The sequence below is a fragment of the Apteryx mantelli genome, chromosome 1, assembly GCF_036417845.1.
Source record: "Apteryx mantelli isolate bAptMan1 chromosome 1, bAptMan1.hap1, whole genome shotgun sequence".
NCBI classification, from domain to species: domain Eukaryota; kingdom Metazoa; phylum Chordata; class Aves; order Apterygiformes; family Apterygidae; genus Apteryx; species Apteryx mantelli.
In genome coordinates this window covers 19,143,706-19,165,759 of record NC_089978.1, presented here as the reverse complement: position 1 = coordinate 19,165,759, position 22,054 = coordinate 19,143,706, and the positions used below count along the sequence as shown (strand labels likewise).

The 22,054-nt window shown below is 39.2% G+C and overlaps 1 protein-coding gene across 4 annotated transcripts in view; it reads left to right on the top strand.

Annotated features, from left to right (window-relative positions):
- ALKBH8 (alkB homolog 8, tRNA methyltransferase) overlaps nt 1–22,054 on the top strand; it is a 57,848-nt gene that overhangs the window by 5,318 nt on the left and 30,476 nt on the right. For all 4 annotated transcript variants that reach the window (XM_067289640.1, XM_067289638.1, XM_067289639.1 and 1 more), the window contains exons 2-7: nt 195–338; nt 3,573–3,813; nt 4,940–5,071; nt 5,956–6,051; nt 7,469–7,573; nt 9,869–9,939. In XM_067289640.1, coding sequence (XP_067145741.1) covers nt 195–338; nt 3,573–3,813; nt 4,940–5,071; nt 5,956–6,051; nt 7,469–7,573; nt 9,869–9,939 — 789 coding nt within the window. The remainder of the gene's footprint in view (nt 1–194; nt 339–3,572; nt 3,814–4,939; nt 5,072–5,955; nt 6,052–7,468; nt 7,574–9,868; nt 9,940–22,054) is intronic.

Below are 22,054 nucleotides of genomic sequence, written 5' to 3'. Positions count from 1 at the left end.
TCCCAAGGCTGTTTCTCACTTTGATGCAACAAATTAGCACATATCACAACCTGGAATTATCAGAAGTCCCATTACTACCCTAAAGATGACTTATAGGACAGGGAGGCTATAGCAGAGCAGTTTGCTGGAGCAGACTGAGGTATTTCATTCTTCAAACAGGAAACTTACTATGTATTATTATTTCTGCTTCTCAGATCACCAGCATGGAAGTTGGCAAAACCAGTCAAGATCATCTGAAGGTTCATAAAATGAAGAAGAAGGTATTGAGGAAGCAGGTCAGAGCTCAGCACACACTGATGAGACATGAGGGCATTGAGTGCGTCTCCCATGCCACACAGGTGATTTGCAGCTCTGATTTTTATGAGTGTCGCGGTCCGCGGGAGCGACGGGAAAGAATCATACGCATTCACAGAATGCAGGTTCAATTCCAACTTTATTCGGCAATTTGCCCATCTTATATATGTTTGTGCAGTCGTACACTTTGCTAGGCCAATCACCATGCAGATTATGTCACAGGTAGCCAATCATGGCACCGATCACGCACGCAGCGATCATGCCTTGTACCTTGCTACTTATTTAGCAAAGCTGTCTAGCCCTTAACCTCGGTTCCCACTGGCTTCTGCTAGTTTATTTGTACTTTCTCAGGATGTATCATTTCCAGCTGCACCAGTGTCCTTGGTGGACTACTTCAAAGCACGTAGCAGTGGCTATAGCCTGAGGCCTAAGGCTTCAGCAAATTTAGCTACTAAGGCTAAGCAAGTTGTGCTAAGCAATTAATCCTAAACAGTGTTAGTTCCATGCTCTATATCTCATATAGATTATTGATCTGAAGCACCGCAAGGGCCCCAACAATGAGAATGTGAAAATGCTGCTTATCTGTCCTAACTGCCCTTATGTTTTTCTGAAGTGCAGTTCTTCTCTAGAAAGCCCTTCTTGAGACTGAGGGTTAACTATACCTCTTTGATTCCAAAGCAGAACCATATTTGAGCTGTTAATGTCTGTGGAGAGACTTTGCTGGTCTTTGGATGAAGTTTTTTAGTCTGAAACAATAGTTTGGGTTAGGAAGGATGATGAAGCATGGAAAATGTTACCCTGCTGAAGTAGATAGACTTTTCTTCTCTTTCTTTCTATGATTTCTTTTCTTCTTCTCTGGCTTTTAGCTTTGTACCTTTTTCCTGTATACTTTTTCATCAATATGTTTCATCTACACATCCTGTTAAAAACATGTCTATCTTAGAATCTTTCCTACATTGTTTTCTTCACCTAAATTGATTTAGGCTGTGATTCTGTGGGAGTTGAACTGATTGACTGACTTGCAGCTCTTGAAAAGGGGAGAACATTCTCTTCCCTTGCAAACATTCTCTTCCCTTGCATAAAAGGGGACAAGAGAGGTCAATTCTTCCTCTTTAGGAGTCTTCATTAGGACACTCAATGAAATTTTCTATAATCCCCTTTATTCCCTAACCTAACAGAAAACTACCCAGTTTTTTGATCTGTCAGTTTTCTGTCACGGTAGAGAGTTACAGCAGATCAGAGAGGTACCTGGTGAATACTGACTGGTGCTAGCAAAAGGTAAGTGGCAGGAACTTGCAGCCAGGAGCAAAGGAAGGGAGGGAGGATATAAGAGAGTTTGACTTCTTTGTGTCAGCTGTGGGGAGATGCTAAGTTGGTTTGAAACATATTCTAGTACTGTAGCATTTACTCTGTTCATCTTGATCTTGCAAATTCTTCCCATTCAAATACAGAAACATATCAAATCTTTATACTTTTTCCTAATAAAACTGGGTTTTGTCTTCACTGAGATTTCGTACCATGTGAGCATACACTAAAATCATAAGCTCTTTGGAGTGTTTTTTTTTTTTTCCTTCTCTAGTGTTGCTTGCAGGTGGGTCTGTGATCCAGGATTTGTTTCCCTTGACACTGCCCCAGGTACCAAATTATCCATCTAATCTACCCACGTGAATAATTTTTGGGTCCAACAAGCTCCTCATGGATGCTAGACTCTAGAAAATCCTGGTAGGCTTAGTGCAGGGGATCTGGTTGTAATGACATTGCTCAGTCACAAGAGTGTGATCAGTTGCTGCATGTGCTGCTGTTTTGTAGTCAAGGTCTGTGTAGATGAAGTGTCTATAGTCAGTGAAAACACTTGAATCTCCTCATTTCCCCTACATGAAGGGCCTCCCCACTAGTAACATTCTGGAATTTGTATTAATAACAGTACTCACTAATGTAGTTATCTTTGAAAAATTTGATCAGTAATGGACGGCCTGATGCTGCACTAAAAAGTGTTAACAGAGCCACCACAACAGACAATTTCAGTAGTAACTTAGGTGTGCTCACTTAAAAAAAAAAAAAAAATACTGTCATCTTTTTCTTTATTAAATCCTTCTCTTCAATTTTAAACTTAATTTTCTGTCTTTTAGAGAAGTAGAATGCTATCATTTGAAACGATTGAACACTTTACCAGCTGCTTTCAGAAAAGGTCACAGAACGTTTATAGACTTTAAGGAAAAGATTGTCTGAAAGTTTTCTGGAAAGGTGTTACGTGGAGACAATCTGAGTAAATTGTTGCTAGCTGTATGGAGTCACCAAAGCTCAATCACAACTTCAAGACTGCATCCTCATTTGCCTTTAAAATGGGACTTAAACTTCTCTATCCTCCATGGTTAGACTGAACATCTAGTTATGGCACATAGCTATTCACATTTCAAAAGAACTTTCTAATTTTATTTAAAAAAGGACTATGGTTTTTGCAAAGGATATTTCTTAAATAGTAGTCCTTTAAAAAAATCTATTTTTTGTGTTTCTTCTAATATTTAGCGAACCAGCAATGGTCCTTACAAACTGTCACTGGAAATTCTGGTCATAAATCACTATGAAAGCCTAAAATTAAGCAATTATGCCTTGTACTCGAAGTAATCTGTGTTAACTAAGGATGGGACACAGATCCCTCTTGTATATAAAAGCAAGAGGGAGAATTTTTCAGATGAGAGTGCTAAAGCAGAGCTAGATGCTCTGTTTATAGAGGCTGCTTCCAGATATATGAGGGACATGGAATGGGACTGGGAATACCAGTCTGTGTGCTTGAAAAGACTCCTTGGCAAAGAAGAGAAATCCTTTCTTAACAACAACAACAAAAAAAGAATCACAGTCTTGGAAGTTTTTTCTGTTTGTTTTTGTTAGTAGTAACAGGTCTCCAGAAAAGTTCCTTTTTAGAGGACTCCAACATGATGTCTGCCAGTGTCACTTTTTATCTGTGATACACCTGAGGACACACATATGCCAGTTCCAAGCTTGAGTGGTCTTGCAACTCCATGCAAGAATTGAAGCTATATCTCTGCTAAAGGTTGAAAGCCTTTATGCCAGAATGTGTGCTGGACTAGGTTGCCTATGCTCTAGCCTCAGATACTAGGCTAATTGAAATATAAATATTTTTGGTGGAATACATAGAAGAGTATTCATGGGCTTGCTCCATTTTTCTTTATAGAGCTGCTGTATTGTTAGAGTGTTTATTTCAGCTCAATCAACAGTAATCACTAATTCTCCTTTTTCTTTTATTTCTGTTTAATTAGAGCTTGGTTGTTGCCAATGCTGGTCTAGGTAATGGGATGAGTAGACACCAACTGTTCAGAATAGTAGAAGAATATGGATTGGTGGAAACACTCTTAATGCCACCGAATAAACCATATTCATTTGTGAAATATGGGACAACAGAAGAAGCCAAGAAAGCCTTTGATGCCCTCAATGGAAAAGAAGTTACACGGGAGGACTTTGGCCAAAATATTGTTCTATATATTAATTTTGTGGAAAAAGGTATTGTTGTTCTGCTCCCCTATAAAAGTACTGCTTCCCTTTGCTTTTGCTTCTTAGAGTATAAATATAGCTAAAACCCCACTGATCTTCATAAGTAGAGACAGAAAATTAAAGCCAGAATCGAAAACACCTCACCAAAAAAATGTCATTTTCTCCTTGTATTTGATGATAGGATGCTCTAATTTGGACTCCCTTCTACTTTGAGGCACAAGGAGAGAGGTGGTCACTTAGGTAGTTTCCAGACCATTCAATGCTGCACATGAAGGTTTTGTGATTAAGGAGCTAAATTGGGATCCAAGAGATCTCAGGATAGTCCACTGGAAGGAAGGAAAATATGTACAGTGAGATTTCTGCTTTTTTTGCTCTCTTCAGCCTCTTTTGTGACTGACTAAACTATTTAGGACAGGAACCCTCTTTCTATGTACCTCTTCCCATGAGTTTGTAGTGTCTAGTGAAAAGGGTTGGTCTGTACATTCTGTCAGTGATAGATACTTTTAATTAAAAAAAGAAAGTTAGGACAGCTAGCTGAAGGCCCCTCTGTCACCAACATTTTCTGTTCAAATAGGTATAGCATTATGGTCCTCCATATTTGATCACAAGTTGCTTCTCTGGGCATCGAATACAAGAAATAATAGAAAATAACAAAAGCATTTTTTTCCCCTGTTAACGGTAATTGGAACATTAAAATTTCAGTGGTAGTCTTTGCTTGACAGCTACAAGCAGAGGTGAATCACCAAAGTTAAAGTGTGAATTTTAACTGGAAGTTAAACTGAAATGCTGGTAGAATCTCTCCTGAAATTATTGGAAAATTTTTAATCATTATTTTGACAGAAAAACAGACAGTTTTGCATTTGGGAAGCATGGAGTCTTATTGTTCTTATGCAGTCAAACTTAGAAAGTGTTTTGTGTGATGCAGAATTTGGGCTTTATCCTGTTTCATCATGTCAAAAGGGGATCATTCATTCACCAAATCAGAAACTAATCAAGGCTCTGTTGCATCACTGAAGTAAATATTCTTGCAGCTATACTGTTTTTCTGTAAATGTTCCTATAGCTGTAACCTATAGGGAATGCATGGTTTATTTTCCCTAAACAGTGGCAGTATTATCTTTTTCCATACACCCTAGTTTTTTGGAAGAATGTTGTACCTACAAGCTTGCCTCCAGGCCTAACAGTGGTTGAAAAGGTTATTTCTCCAGAGGAAGAAAGGAGGATGCTGGAAAGTATTGACTGGACAGAAGATGAAGATACTCAAAATGGTGAGCAAAACCATACAAATCCAGACCTTCAAAAATATTTTCATACTAGTATTTTCTGCATTTTCAGTTTACAAGAAGTCTGCATGTTGGAAAATGTGTTGTTTGAAATTATTGTGTATTTGTTCTTTGTATTTTAGAAATTGGGTCTTATATCATAAGTGATAAACTACCAGGGGCAAGTGATCTAAAGTGATATCCTGAAATGGGTTTACTTGAATAAGATTCCTCCATCCACAGACACCTCAAGTCTTTTTCAGACAGTTCATTCCAGCCACAAGACTTTGTTCTGTGAAGGTTTAAGGTTGTAATCTGATGTCCTACTTAGGAACTGTCTTATGTTAAACCAAAAAGAGGTCAGTGAAATACTCTTTCCAGATGCTTTTGTGCTTTCGCTTGAGCCCTATGGAGTTAAATCGAGTAATAAAATGACTTGTTCTTGGAATTAACTCCAAAGTTCCTATATAAATTTTATTCCTTGGAACAATGCAAAAGGTTATATTGACCTTAGTTAACATGTAACTTAGTGAAAGTGAAAGATCCTGCTGTATATTCAAGGTAACAATCAAATGCTAGTCCAGAGGTCAGGGCAAGAATAAAGATGCATTAAACATGCGTCAGTAAAATTGGTACTTCTCTACTTCTTATATGTACAAAAACAGAGGCAGGTGACTTCAGACTGTAGTGGATGTGATGGCTTGATGCCTTGTTACCTTTTGTACTTGCAAAAGAAGTGTGTACCATCAAGAATAAGGGTCAGATGTTGTTTTAGCAATTGATTAAAGAGTGTTTAGGTTTAACAGAGGTGAGATGGAATAGGCAAGCAGCAAATTGCCTGAACTATTTTATGTAGTCTAATCTTATTTTAAACTTGTGTGCTTTCACAGCCCAGAAGACTTTAAAACATAGAAGAGTAAAACATTTTGGATATGAGTTTTGCTATAATAGCAACAATGTTGATAAAGATAAACCTTTGCCTGGAGGTGAGAACTTTCCTATTAAATAATATTTATGTTACACCAATATTTAAACCATTATATAAATCTTTTAGCCGCACTAAGGTATGGATGTAAGATTCTAATTAAAGGGGAGGTGAGATTCTAATTAAAGGAGAGCCTTCACTGAATCACTACACTAAACAGTACTCCAGAATGGGATCCATTTGTAATTAGTGTGTGTGCTTGAAGCTTGTTTTTAATCACTTGCTGGGGGTTGTTATCCTTTTTTGAGGTCTAGTCAAATATGGCTTTTGGGATTGTAATTGTCATTCTTTTTTAGTTTCATTTCATAAAGCAATTACATGTTACAAATTATATATTAGTTTGTGGGGGGTTGTGACATATATGGCTGTGTATACTTATCTTTACTAGCTTGAAGCTTGCTGGATGCACACCAAAAAACAATTTTCCTTTGAACTGAAAGCAGTCTTGAAAAGGTTTGAATAACTCATTTGGAGTTGAGAGTTCTGAGTCAGAGGAATGCAAGTGAGTCATCTTATAGTCTTAGATATAAAAATAGTAAAATGAGGCATTAAATTCTAATAAAACTTAAATATAAGTGTTTAAGGTGATGCATATATACAGTGGTGGATGTAGCTTCTAACAAATGGATTCTGGTTGCACTGGAGTTCTAACAGTAAAGCTGTATATAATCATAAGAGCATTGATATTTGAGCTGTTTTCTGGTCTCACAGCTGGAATATTTTGTGTGTGAGGGGAACATAACTAGGGTAAACACTTCACTGGGGGAAAACAATAAAAAAGACAATAGATTCATGAAGAGGTTGTTATTAACATGTTTATGGGGGATAACATTCGACAGAATTTTACAGTTAAGTCGTCATCAGGTGTAATAGCAAACTAAAGATTCAGTGCAGGACTGTAACTTTCATTCCTGATTTAAAAACAGCAGATTTAACTTCAGCTGATTTATTTGGAAATATTTAATCCAGCATCTAATTCAGTAACAGATTTTTATAGGGTAAAGCTTTTAGAGAGGTCTTAACACAACTTCTGACTTTCTGTATAATAATTTTTCTTCTTGACTGCAAATCCCATATTACTGTGGTTGGTGGAAACTTTGCCTCTGATTTGATAAGCTTTTATTTATGTGCAGAGATAATGCAGTTTGCATTTGCAAACAGTGGGTCTAGTCTGCTCATGAATGTGGAGGGCTTGGATGAATGGCCTTTCTAATTGTGAGATGTTATAAATATATCCAACTTGCAGATCAGGCGCACAGTTTTGATGTATGTGTTATAGCAAATGCAGAGTGGTCTTTATTAAAGATGGCCTTGCATACTTACAAGGCTGTTTCTATGTATTTTGACCAAATATTATATTTATTCTAAATAAAAAGTGTAAGAAGCCGTCTTGCTTACAGTTTTGTTTCTAAAACTAGGTTTCCCTGGAATTTGCAACCTATTCTTGGAGAAGTGCTTGAAGCGGGGGTATATCAAACATAAACCTGATCAACTGACTGTAAATCAGTATGAACCTGGACAAGGTAAGTGTATTTGTCCTTTAAAAAGTCTGAGCTCCTCACCTCGACTGAAATTCAGAAGAGAATAGCATCTAAATGGGTTCTGGTGGAGGGACAGGATTTAAGCACTTGCTTAATATATTACCTTTGTGACCAGAGATGCATTGGTGAATTGAAACTAATGTCTTCATACTGTCTTCTGAACTGGGGAACTTGTACAGTTTTGATACCATTGTTATGGAAATTGATGGAGTTTCAGAGTCCTGAGCCATAGCAAAGAACCTAAACATAAAAAGATACAGAAATAAATAGTCATGTTTGGTTTTGCACCTAAGTGCATTTCTCAGTTACTTTTCCAAACTCTCCTGCTCCCTGTGCTGTACATACAGTCTCCAAGAAACAGCTCTTGCTGTTAGTATTTGTGATATGTGGGCTCTTAAGTGTGATGCAAGCAGTGTTCTCTTATTTGAGGGATAAGAAAGTACTCTATTCCAGCAATCTTTCCCAAACTTAAGACAACTGAAGAGAAATTTGCTTCTAACCACACCTCTAGGGAATAAATCATACACTCTGCTTTTTGCTAAGGTCAGTCATCAAGGCTAAGTATCTGGCTTCCCTTCTCTAGGGAATATCTAGTTTGTCCTTAGGAAGAAAGGACAACTTTCCTTTCAGAATTAATGCCTGATAGTTAATTCAGAGTCTGCCAAACAGGAGTCTGAAAACCTGATCCTATTTATTTATGTATCTGACAGTCTGTTAAACTGATACAGTCATGTACTGTTGCTGGAATATCTGAGGAGATTAGTTAGAGCTGTAGATTTCTATCAGGAGTAGAAGGAGTACTTAAAAAACAAAAAAAAACAAAACCCAAAGCAAAATACTCTTTCTTAAGTGCAAATTGCTAGGATGTGAATGAGCATAGAGTACAGTCAGATTAATATCCATAGTATCTGTGTTTTGAGCCAGATTCTGTCACTGGACATTAAATTTAAAGTTTTAAAAAGTGGCCGATGGCTTCAGGTATCTGATTTCAACATGCATGTGAAGGCAGAATTTGCACTTTATATTGAATCAGAGTTATAAGCAAACACAGATACGTGACCTTGGATCAGTTTTCAAGTCTGGCCAGTTTTCTGTCAGACTAGTGTTGGCCTCATAAAACATTTGTGTTGATCTCATTAAAAGTAATGGAACTCAGAATATTTATGTCTGGAGGTGAAATCTGGCATATAATAAGTAGGCTTTTTACAGCGCCTTAACACTGTTAGGAAAAATTGTTTTTAACTCAGAAAATTTGATAGTGTCCAAAATGAATGTGGGCAGATTTTTTAATAAGCGGACATAAATGTTTTGGTTTGGATCAAATAGGAGTTATTCTTTATCTGTCTGGGCCTGTTATGTTGTCAAAGGAGGGTGTAGTTGCAGTTCTCCTGAGTTGTCTGTAGGCCTTGCTCCATGGCTGGTGACAGCTTCCCACCACGTACTGCGATCTTGCGGTGGCTTGCAGACTGCTATTTCAGCACTTGGTGGTAAAATGTGTGGCACACGCTCCAGGGAATGGCGGTGCCTTTCTGACTGGCTGATTCAAAAAAAAAAAAAAAAAAAAGTTTGCTGTCCCTTTGGAAATTCTCAAGTGTACATGGTTACTTGTACCCCAGCAGATGTACTGCCCAGGGGTTAGCCTAGTGTTGGTGTGCGGAGTTCTCCTGGGACGTACAAAGGAGAGGCAGGATTTGACCCCCTTAGTGCCTATATTTGTTAGTAGTGAAAGGGTCCTAATTCTGAAGGTGAGACACTTAGCAGAGTCATTTGCTTAGCAATACAAAGAGCATTTGGGATGATTCCTGCTCTGGGAAGGGATTGAGAGAAAAATACATGGTCATAGATGAACTAAGGTCCAAAATCATTTTGTGTAACTGTTGGTTCTAAGGTGCCTGAGAAGAGAGCATAATTGTCTCAGGAGCTCTCTGTATCAAGGAGAGCATTAAGAATCTTCAGAGGGTGAATGAGGTCTTTGGGTGCCAAAGAAAAATATTTAGAAACCAGAAAAACATGATAAAATATTTAGACAGACTGATTTCTAAATATGCTTATTTTTTTCCACTGATTATAGAGGATCCTTGGGTTAACTGTACATCTAATCTGGGCATGATAGACTGGTCTGGTCCTGAATTGTTTCAGAAGGCAGCTCTCTCCTTTACGATAAGTTTAGTTTGTTCAAACATACATTCTACTTTTTGATGTGGAGATCTATAGAAATAGAGCTTGCAGAGATATTACTCTATTATTATAATGACTTTTTTGGCATTTCTTATACAGGAATTCCTCCTCATATTGATACACATTCTGCTTTTGAGGATGAAATAATCTCTCTCAGTTTAGGAGCTGAGGTAAATTTAATGTTTGTATATATGTTTTGGTAATGCTTTATTGTGAACTTTCATTTTTATATTGTTTAATATTTTTAATTTGCTTTTCCATGGTGTCTGATCACACTTATCCAAGTTCACTATCAGGCATGTAAGGTAATGTGATACGCTAAGTAAATAAGCAACTGCAATGAAATGTTGATGTCACTGTGATACCACTGGTGCTGGAATAATCCTGTTTTTTAAATCCTAGCATCCAGTTCTTCATTGACTTCTTTTCATTTTGTATTCATATTAGAAAGAATATCACTCCTGTTGATATTTCTAATTCCATTTTCTCCTGTGTCATCTGTTGTTCCCTCTGGTCTGCCTAAGCCTGCCACAATATTTACATTCAGTACAGTAGGCTCATGTAGATCTGTTACATATAGAGGGTCCAGTCAAAGTCTGAAGCCTGCATCAGCTTCCAACCCATGCAGATGATTCAGTCAAAGAGTGGGAAGGGAGATGGAAGAGCAGCAAAGTGAACTAGCATGAACTCATGCAACAGGTCAAGAGTAGGGCTGAGAATAGAGTCCATGTCCTCTACCTCCTTCTCCTCTAATTAGTCTACTCTTTCTATTTAGATTCATCTACTGCATCTGTGCCTACCCCTGCTTTACAGATTTAGCATTACTTCTCTGCCATACACACTACTGTAGCAAGTCTTTGATACTTGGCCTTCCTATCTTCCTACTTTTTTCCTGAAAGTGCTTGTATTTTACACTTACATATAGCAATGAAAGCAAGCAAAGGAGCTGTCTTGTGCTTTTGCGTCAGGGATGCTGTATTGCTGTATATTCACATGATGTTAGATAACTAGAAGCCTAAGAAAGCTAATAACAGAAGCTTGTAGCAACGGCTAATAAAAATTTGACTTTTGAAGTGTTGAATTTTTACATCCACAAGCTGTGAACTCCATATGAGAACGATCTAATCTGCTATTTGTTCTGGCACTGGTGTTGCGGAGGACACAAGTGTGTGTGTGCATATGGAGTTGTACCTGTATACTGATAGTCAGGGCTCTCTTGTTATAAAACAACAGCTTTGATTGTTGGTCTGGGTTTGTCTTGCTGTTCTAGGCAGAGAGAGGAGCATGGCTGGGTATTCTGACCACTAGATTTCTTTGAATTGTAGACTTCCTCTTTCCCTTTTGCAGGTTGTTTAGTCAATGTGGAACTCCAGGGACTGAGGGTGAGTCTAAGGAATAATAGTTTTCCCATTCACATGTGCAGCAGTGGCACCTCTGTACTCTCTGTTGCTTGAAAGGGGGATGCCAGTGCTGCCATGCAGTCCTCTGAGCCAGATCATGTTCATCTAACCACAGCGACTTTCCCAAAGGAGTCTACTAAAAGTAAGAACATGTGGGATTAGTTGTGCTTTGGAATCACCCTATCTAGGGGTGACTTCCTCATGTCCCTTCAGTGCTTAGCCTTGTTTCTGAAATAGCATGTTCTGCTCTGTTTAACTGCAGTGGCATCTTTAACAGTGTCAACACCTCCGTGTTAGTGCACATGAGAACTTTCATTTCTTTCATGCGGTTTCATGGGATTCTAGGACAAAGGCTCTAATCAATCTTTGGTGCAGTTTGTCCTTTAGTTTAATTTTCTAATACATGCTGAGCGTTCAAAGCAGCATAGCAGCAGTAGGTGAGTCCAACTTAGAGCTGCTTCTAAGTTGACCTTGTAAGTTTAAAAAAAAAATTTTTTTTTCTTTATAAAAACTGTATTAGAGCTGCTGTAATTTCACATCCCTTTCTACCTAGGTCTCAGGCCTTGGTGGACTCTGGCACAGAGCCTCTGTTACTTCATCAGTAAGGCACTATAGGCAGTGCATTTCTAGATGATTATATTATAGCACACCTTTGTGATGGTCTGAAACAGATGGCCAAAGGCAGAGTGATTTTAATCACCTGAGAAATACAAACCATTCCAAGAAGTGGACTGCCTGGAGTGTTATGATGCTGTTAAAAATTGGAACGTATATATTTCAGTCAAGAAAATAGTCAGACTTGGGCCATTTGTAGATATTTCAGACATGGGCATTGGTCACAGTCTGTTAGGTAGCTCCCAAATTTCAGTGCCTTTTCCTAATGGACCATTAATGTACTTTTCAGATGCAGACAGTCAAAACACACATATAGTAAAACAAGCCGGTGGTCCATAAAATGTTGCATTGTTTAATGGCTTTTCTTTCTGGTACCTCTACAACTTTTAATGATGTCTTTAATATATTTTTGTGCACTTAGATCTTCATCTGATTTTAAAATGTAAATGTCTGCTACAGTAATATGCAAGTTAGCAATTTTATTCCCATCACAGTTTTCTATATACAAAACTTACACACTGGTAATATATTGTCGCAGCTGCATATACAGTGGCAAACTTTGGTATCTGTCTCTCATTCTCTCTATCCTTTTCCCTTTATTGTGACTTAATATCTTCACCTGAATAAATTAGGGTAGAACGTTATGGAAAAAGTATATAAACAGTCATATGTCTTGTCTTTTCTTTATTCTCCTCAACAGATGCTCACATTTAAATAAAATGTGCCATAAAGAAAGAAACTGGTATCCCAGCTGGTTCTGTGTCCTCTTTCTGAGGTTAGCTAACTAGATACTTCAGAGGAAGAAAAGATAGCATAGTGCCACATATATTCTTATATTAAGTTGTGGAAAGATCTTTCTGTCTTTCCTTCAGCTGTTGTGCAGCTGTATGTATTGTATCATGGCTAATTTTAAGTCTTGCAATCCTAGATTATTGTATATGCCCTATCCCTGGAGAACCTAAACGTTTCTGTTGTTGGTATATTTGTCCTTACAGGATCTCTGAGTTAGGCAGGTGCTAGTAAATAAAATAAATATCTTGGCTTATGAACATGAAGTCCATGGTGCTGGGACTAAACACAAGTGTTTCACATCCTCACCTAGTGCCTTAGCCATCAACATAGGTTCTCAAACCTATTACGGCTTCAGTTATATTGAATATAACTGTAATTCAGAAGTTGTGATAGTAGGAAAAGAAAGGCAGTGGGTTAAAATCTGTCCTAAGTGATTTATTAAGTTTAGTGGCAAACCATATGTCCCTGTTCCCATGAATTTGAACAGAGTGCTGCAAAACAGGGAGCAGTTCTTTCTGTTAAGTGTTTTCTGTATTGATTTGACTAGGATGTTATTTTCAGTGCCTCCATTTGGTGTCTCTAGAGATACATAATTGTACAATATTTCATCTGAGAGGCCTGACAAAGTTTGGAGCTGTCTCAGAAAAATTCTAGGTGAAGCCCATGTCAAGTTCCCTTTTGTGGGATTGCAGCAAGAGCTTGATCAATATTGAGATTTCTGTTCTTCCACTTTTCCTAATTTGCCATTTAACATGCTGTCACATAAGCCTTGATTTGTTAAAATTTTAGAAATACAGAGGTAATGTTTCTACGATGTTCTGAGTTGTGTGAAAGTATGCAACCCAGAAAAGAATTTTCCTTTTCTGGCTGCAGACTTCTTACTCCCAGTAGTTAGTGATACACTGCAGTCCTTCCTCCTCTCAGCCCTGCCTCATCCTGTTGAAGACTACCATTGGACACCTATTGCTATCCTCATGACGGAGGGTGAAGCATAATCATTGTTTTCCCAAAGGGTTTATATTATGTCGAGTTGGCACCTTGCTCTATTTACGGTGTTCTGTCCTGTTTTCCTAATATCCAGCCCTGATGTGAATATTCCAGGCTTGTCATTCTCCTCTCCTAGGCCTCTACTATTCCACCTTGAGTGCCTTGCTCTGCTTCTTATCCCTGTGCCTTGTCCTGGCAGAAAGCTAGTATAAACACTGAGAACTGATGCTGCGGTGCCTTTGATTAGGCCCCTGACCTAACTTCTTTGGAAGAGAAGCTTCAGGGTTTTGAGCCAGATTCATGGCTCAAGGTTAAACGAGAAGGCTGAGAACATGAGGTAATCCCTGACCTCTTCCTATCTTCTGTTCATCTGAATGCATATTCAGGATGTCCTCGCCTGCAGATATTAAGGGCCTTGACCTAAAAAGAAAAGCAGTGGCTCTTATAAACCTTGGAAGCAGAGCAATATTACAAAGAAACACCCCACCAGACCTTTTGAAATATGCATTACCAATGGTAATCCTAGAACTGATAGAATGAGGTACTCTGCTATTACCCTTCTTTCAGACTGATAATTTATTCCTGCAGTTTTGTTTCTTATCTGTTAATCTATTTCTAATCTGTCTTGGTTAAGAAATAGAAATCTGTCGCTGCTGTAGCACTAGCTGTTTCTGTAATAGTTGCTTGAGAAAGATTTTGTCAGAAGCCTTTAGAAAGTCTAGATTGTATCCAGCCATTGACAGTTAGTTAGCAACTGTTTTGTGTTTTTGAATGAGTTTTAGCAAGGTAGACAGACCCCGGGTATTGTTGTATTAAGTGTGTGGTCCCAATCATGTTTTGCTTATCTTGGTAGGCTGCTGATTCAGTTTAATTTGTTGCTTACATTTACATCTCTATTTTTCTTTTAAGGGAAGTCATAAAGCATTTGAGAAATTATTCTGGCAGTGGCTGTAAGACTTTGAACAACCTTTTTCCTCTTTCCATGCTAGCAGCATAATTGTAGTAGGTGAAATTATAAAATAAAAACGATCATTGTTTATAAAGAGATTAGATTGGAAGAACCAAAATGTTCCCTGGCAAAAATGGCAGACATTAAAATTAATCACTACAACCTAATGCTGAATTCAGAAGTTTGTTCAAGTGGCTCTGGTGAAATTCCTTAAGCTTGATAGCATTTTTTTTCCGATCCATAAGACAAATTTCTTGAGCTGTACCCATCATACAGCCATGGATTCTGTCGGTTCCTGAAGAAGTGCAGTCTGCAGTGGCTTCTGTATCATTTAGGTGGAAGCCCCAAGGAGCTGTATTCATATCTATATACTAAATTCAGCTGTTTTATTTTAACCTCATGAAGTTCAACAAAGGGAAGTGCAGGGTCCTGCACCTGGGGAGGAATAACCCCATGCACCAGTGCAGGTTGGGGGTTGACCTGCTGGAAAGCAGCTCTGTGGAGAAGGACCTGGGAGTGCTGGTGGACACCAAGTTAAGCATGAGGCAGCAATGTGCCCTTGTGGCCAAGAAGGCCAATGGTATGCTGGGGTGCATGAGGAAGAGTGTTGCCAGCAGGTCGAGGGAGGTGATTCTCCCCCTCTCCTCAGCCCTGGTGAGGCCACATCTGGAGTACTGCGTCCAGTTCTGGGCTCCCCAGTACAAGAGGGATGTGGCACTACTGGAGCAAGTCCAGCAAAGGGCTACAAAGATGATTAGGGGACTGGAGCATCTCTCTTATGAGGAAAGGCTGAGAGAGCTGGGCCTGTTTAGCCTGGAGAAGAGAAGGCTGAGAGGAGATCTTATCAACGTGTACAAGTATCTGAAGGGAGGGTGTCGAGAGGATGAGACCAGACTCTTTTCAGTGGTGCCGAGCGACAGGATGCGAGGCAACGGGCACAAACTGAAACACAGACGCTTCCATCTGAACATGAGGAAAAACTTCTTCACTGTGAGGGTGACAGAGCACTGGACCAGGTTTCCCCGAGAGGTTGTGGAGTCTCCTTCTCTGGAGATATTCAAAACCTGCCTGGATGCAATCCTGTGCAATGTGCTCTAGGTGACCCTGCTTGATCAGGGGTGTTGGACTAGATGATCTCCAGAGGTCCCTTCCAACCTCAGCGATTCTGTGATTCTGTGATTCTGTGATTTATTCCATTTAAGGTGGTATCTCATTTTTGGAAACTGGTGGAGAGCTTCTGCATGTGAAAGGTGTTTGAGTGCCATGAGTTAAATATGTTAGGCTTCTCAGCTGTGTTGCTGTTGTTGTGAGGCATGCAGTAAATGAATGGGTGAATGAATTTGCTAAACACTCTGTTGTGTGAATGTGCTGGACTCTTGCAAGGACAAGAAAAGCAACCAGCTATTTGATGAAACTAATGTCCTTATCATGTTTACTCTGTACAAATATGTCCTGTGTGTCTCTTTCTGTCCGTGTCATCACCACACTGCACTGTCATTGAGGTTGGATCGGATACAAGACTTGTCAAAATCAAGGGAGAGCTTCCTGTTGATGTGAATGAATATAGAATTGTGCCCTCTAAGATAAGCAACAAAGCATGCATCCCTTTGTGATGATATTTATAATAGTCTTACTGTCTTTTCAGGCAAAAATGGATATTCAGTAACATGCTGTTCTGAATTTTTATCTTTCTATGCTGGATGTCTCTTTCACATTTTCATAAAGGATTCTGCTCACAGACATAGACATGTCCTGCTGATGTTTCCACCTGATCAGTTATTTTAATCTTTCCAAGGCTCTTGAAAGCCTTGCTTTCCTATTTCATGTAAATTGTTCAGAGGTGTCCATGTGCTGCAGTGCCTATCACCAGCTTGCACTCTTCCATAGCCTTGGCTGTTTCTAGGCTAACTCCTCTTTTAGCCAAAGGTAACAGTAGACACCCACCGTGAAGCTAATGCAGACAAGCATTTGTTTCTCAAGTGCTTTAGGAATCTGCTGACTGTTCTTGATTCGCACTGAGATGCTACAAGAAGAGCATTCAAACAGAACTGACCCAAGAACAATGATCCTTGCATCATTTCTCTAGGAACTCTGTGACAGTAATTTGCTGTAAAGCAAGACAGAAACATGGAGGTCTTACCTTCCCCACTCCCTCCTCAGCTATGTGGGAGGAACAAAAACAAAGCTAAGTTAAGCGAGAAGCTGTGTTTGAAAGTTTTGTCTTTAAAAAATGCTCTTTTTTCCCCCCTTCCATCTTGGTGAGACATTCCAATTTCCTGCTGCTTCTTTGTATGAGTTGTCCCTGTCTGTGATTCTCAGAGGTCTGGCATTCAGTACTGGTGAACACGTACAGGGCAAACAACTCTGGGAAACTTGCCTCCTGTCTCTCCCTTTGGTAGGATGTGTACCAGCCTTCCTTTCTCTCCACAGAAGAAGGAACCCTCTCATCTCCCTTGCCTTTCCATAAAGCTGTTCCCCAGCGTGCCAGGCCTGCTAACTCTTAAATTGGTGAGAATCCTACTTCTGCTCTGAGGAAGGGCAACCTACAGTTTGACTGCTCTAGGATCAGGCTGCAGAATGTGCTGTGACTTGTTGAGATAGGATTCCTGTCCTACTTTTAGCTCTGCTAGAGTAGGAAGTTGACTTGCTCCAGCTAGTGGAGTGCTTTTATGTTTCTTCTGTGCACGTTGCCCATTATTTTGGCTGCTAAGAGGAGAAGGCAGAGCTGGGGCTCCTCCAGGTTTCTACCACTTTGCTTTCTTTGCAGCCAGTAGGTTGCTTTTCCTAGCATTCTCTGTTCTCTTTGAATGTCTGGTGTCAAGAAAGGGAGGGAGGAAGGACGTTGTTGTTGTTGGCCTTAACTCCTTGGACAGCAGCATCAGCAGTGAATGCAAGGGGAGTGTGGAAAGAGAGACAAAAGAAACTGAAATTAGGGGGAAATAAGTTGGAAACCAAATCCACTCAATATCACACTGAAAAAATGCCCAGAGATGTTATGAAAATGTCATATAGTTCCAGTTAGTTTTCTCACAATCACACCAAAATCCTACTGCCAGTGAAACATTTTCTAAAATGTTTGAACTCTCCAACATGTCTTCTGGTTTTCTGACTGCAATCCCATCTGCTGAATAAAGAAGGAAAACTTCTGCATAATTCATGTATAAACTTGATTCTGTTTTAAGAGTACCCGTTGTTTCCAAGCTATTTGCTGTTTCTGTAGCATGCTGCTCTAACCTTTCTTATTTTGTATGCTGAAGCAGCATCATTTCATTTCCAATTCTCAGATGTCTGGCTGTTATGGCTTTACTGTGATGCACAAATACATAGATTGAATTTTGTAGTGGAATCAAACGTACTTACTAAAAAGCCTCTTGCTATTCCAAGGCTTTTTTAGAGACTTCTAATTGGTTTTCATATAGTGGAAAGTATGAAGATAGATAAAAGTCTTACAAAGAAATATTAGATTTTGATGTACTATACTGTTCTTTTTAAGCTAAAACCCATTTTTTTCCTCTTTTTCCCCTTCACTCCCCCATGTACCCATCACTGACACAGGAACTACTTTTCAGTGGGGGGTACAGATTAACTATTTAAATATGAAGTTACTGTTAATTCCTGTGACAGTTGTAATTGTTGTAGCAGAACAAAACTAATACAGTATTTCAATTTACCTTTAAAATAATATTCCTACAGCTCAATTTATATTCAAGTCAGGTTTTAGAATGTCATCCTTGGAATACAGGAATGCTGTATTTTACCTTTAGCAGTCTCTATATTGTTGTTTGCATAGAGTTATTAAATTTTTTTTTAAGAAGTCTTAATTTCTGGGAGAGATTTATCAGTGGAAGTTATTTCTATTTCCTGTATTATTTTTAGAAGATCAGTAGTTGGTGCATGAAATGGAATCCTGGGGTCTGCCACAGATTAACGGCAAACAGGCTGAACTCTAGGGCACTAAAAAGTCGTTATCTGTAGCTGTTGCCTTTCAGCAGTACTTTAGTCCTGGAATTCAACAGAGAAACCTAATTTCATTAGCCAGTGGCGTCATTCTCTATTGCTATAGGAGCCTATTTTAAGACTGTGGCAAATTTCATGTAAAAATTCACAGGTATACATTGAGCTATGGTTTAATCAAAACACAAGCCAATCACAATTAGTCTGTAAGCAAAGAAACATGCTTAACTTGTTAAGCTCTTGCTGTGGCATATTGTCTCAGCTTGAACCAGACTTTGATAATACCAACCAAAGTGTAGCAAATGGAGTTTGCAGTCTGTCGGCCTTTATACTATCTTTTCAAATCTGAGCATCTTGTGTACTGCAGTACAGTGTTTCTGTTCTTCCTGTCAGCAACGCGTAGTGCTTTAGGAGTGGTGTCTCCCCAGAGCTTTTATTTCAGGAGAATTTACTTCTGGAAATTCTCAGTGAGGAACTGGCAACAGAGCAGTTGAGGACTGACCTCTTACCTGCAATTCAGAATAGAAAACCTACCCATGTGCCAGTCAGCTACGTGAGGTGCTGTTTAAAGTGCGCTGGAGCTTTCAAACCTGGGATGCTGGTATACTTGACAGAAAGAGATTCTAAATCAAGGTAGAGAGAGATGTGCTCTAGGCAGGAGAAAGTGGCCGAGTCTAAGGCAGCCCTCTGGGTGCAGTGCAGGGCAGACCCAGATGCAGCTATTCTCTGTTTGCTAGGATGGCAGAAGAATGGTTGGAAGGAACAAAGGTTGGCTGCGCAGCTGAAAGCAGGGAAAAGTGGACACTATTCTCAGTTGCCTGGGAGGTATTCTTGCTCCTCCTCTTCCTCCTCTGCTACTGCTTACATCACTCTGCAGTATCCTTCTCATCCTTAAGTGTCCCACTTTTGTCATCCTGCAGTAATGAACAGCACGTTCTACTGTGTTTAGCTCAAGCCTAAGTGTTTTGTGTGCCATTATCTTTCCAGATCTAGATAATAGCTTTTCTGTTCATCCAGCCTTTCCCTGAACAGGTGCTGAATTAAGTTCTGTGACGCACACTGATTGTGTGAGATTTGGTGTCAGTTTAAGTTTTTATACGTTGCTGCCTTTAGCAAGTGAAACAGTTCCCCGTTTCTGTTGAAACGTGCACAATAAGAAAAGCATTCTCTTGGCGTAGGTGAGATTCTGTTGTTAATTCTAAGTCCCTGAGTCCATCTCTGAGATGAAAAGCGATCTTTTGCCATGGTGTTGTGCTGGCAGACTGGTGCCATGTTGTTTTTGGGCTATGTTTACTACATTATTAAGATGCAGTGTCTGCAGCCAAATAGAGCATAGTTTTATTTGCTGCTGAATGACTTTTCTTTGTGTATGTAAGTGATTATAGTAAGTTCATGGCCAAATGCTGAGGCCCTAGTAGAGCCCTTTCGTATAACTTTCAGCTACAGTATGTGAAGACACTTAGTGGGCTAGTGAAGCAGATGAGGGGTATGAGAGAACAAAGACATGATGTTGCTTGTGAGCAAAGTCAGAGGTGTTAGAATACTGCCTACCCAAACATTAAAATGTGTTTTTTTTCTGTTTGCTTGTTTTATCTACTTTAAAATAATATGTATATTTCAGGCATCTGTGGTACCTTCTGGGTATGACACAGTAGCAATTGTGTGAACAGATAAAACAGTTTTCCTGAAGTGATTTTAAAGAAGTCTTTCAGCATCATGCTGTCTTTTGAATTGCACTTTATGGCCCTTGGAGGCATTATTGACAAAGAAGGTGGTTTTCGTTATTTATTTTTTTTTTAGGAGTATACAGTTTTGTCTGGTAAGGAATGATTCTTCTTTAAGTATTTAAGCCATTTTTGTAAATTCAGGGCCAGATCCTGGTTCCTCAGGAGATTTTCCTTTGTACAATGTAGATACAGCGGATTAAGGAACAGGCCATTTGGGGATTTCTGTAGCAGTGGATTAGAAACTGTGTCTTGCTGGCTCTTGTGAGTACAATGCAAGAGTTAGGAGAGGCACAATTTGGATGTCTTGAATTCTAGTAAGTCCCTGTTGTTATAATGGTCTCTGGGACGGTTGTTTAATAGAGTTATGAGACGTGCTAGTTGACCTTTGTTTGCGCTGGGCTATTTATATACCGGGAACATGCGCAGTAGTACTTGGGGGACATGACTTTGTGGTGGTAACAGTGCAGAAAGGGGTTTTAATTAAGGTAGGACTGATTTAAATGGATTTGGGGCACCTGCTGAATCCATACAGCTGGCTACCGTGTTTAATAATATGTCATTGTCAATGGTATTCCGTCCAGGATTAAGACACTTAAATTTCAGCATGTAGAAGTAAGTGTATACATGTGCACTGTATGTCTGAGCTCCACTGTAATCAATGGAGATAAGTCAGTTCAATCTAGGGGAATAATTCAGATCATTCTGAAGTAGGCATCTAGTGTCTGGTTGTCTGAATCATTCCACAGGTTTCAGTGACCTAATAGGAGTTTAAACATACACCTGTAGATGCCGAAGTATACATGTCTTAATCTTGAACTAAATCCCACCTACGACTTACAGTTAGCTTGGATTCCTACAGTCCTACAGTGTTACAGGCAGAAAGCTGAGGCCTCCAGAGATGAGAGAGCAAGGTGAGTTTGATGAACATCTCAGAGTTTTGTGGAGAGTGAGGGAAGAAGGTTTCCCACTAAACAGGATGATGAACATGCAGAATGTCTTATCCATGCTGTGAAATATCCTGAACCTGTAAGGACTTGGACTGTCATACAACAGATAGTGGATCTGTGGATCTGTGCCACACTAACACATTGTGAAAGAGTACCATCCTGAACCTAAATATTTCAGGTCCTCTTTGCTGGAAAGGACTCCCTTATTCACCATAGACATTTTCTATTCCAAATTTGGCAATGTTTTTTGACTCCGCCAATGCGTGGTTTGTTCTGTACCAATTATTATTTGTATTATATGGATACCCTATTCACGGTTCCTTGGAGAGCTTCTGCTTCAGAAAGCTTGTGATCAAGAATTATAATGAGTGATGACAGGATGAAAAATGTACAGGTAGGCTGGGGTTGGGAACAAGATTAGGGGTGAAGAGAGTTCTGTTACATGCATTTGTAACCTTGGTGACATGGAAATTACTGATTATAGTATGTTTTCACAGATATTGTAGATGATCAGTGATATGAAAAAGATGGTATGTTCTTTTCAAACCCTGAAATCCTTCCTTTTCTGCTTAGATACCGAAAATCTCTTTTGAGAGTTTACAAGTTTTTAGCATGTGTGAAAGAATTGTGAATATTCCACATACACACATACACATACACAGCTGCACATACACAGCTGTGTGCACCAGAACACCATAAATGTCATCATACTTGCATATAAAGTTGCACATAACAGCTGTGTCTGTGGTGTAACGATTTGGTTAGTGCTTTCTCCGTAGACATTCTGTACAGCATTAAACATGTAAATAATGAGTATTTGCTTTCAGGACATAGAGTAATACACTCAGAGCAAGTCTGAGGAGATGTATGTAAGGATACAAAACTGCTTTCTTGTGCAGTCTGAATCATATCTT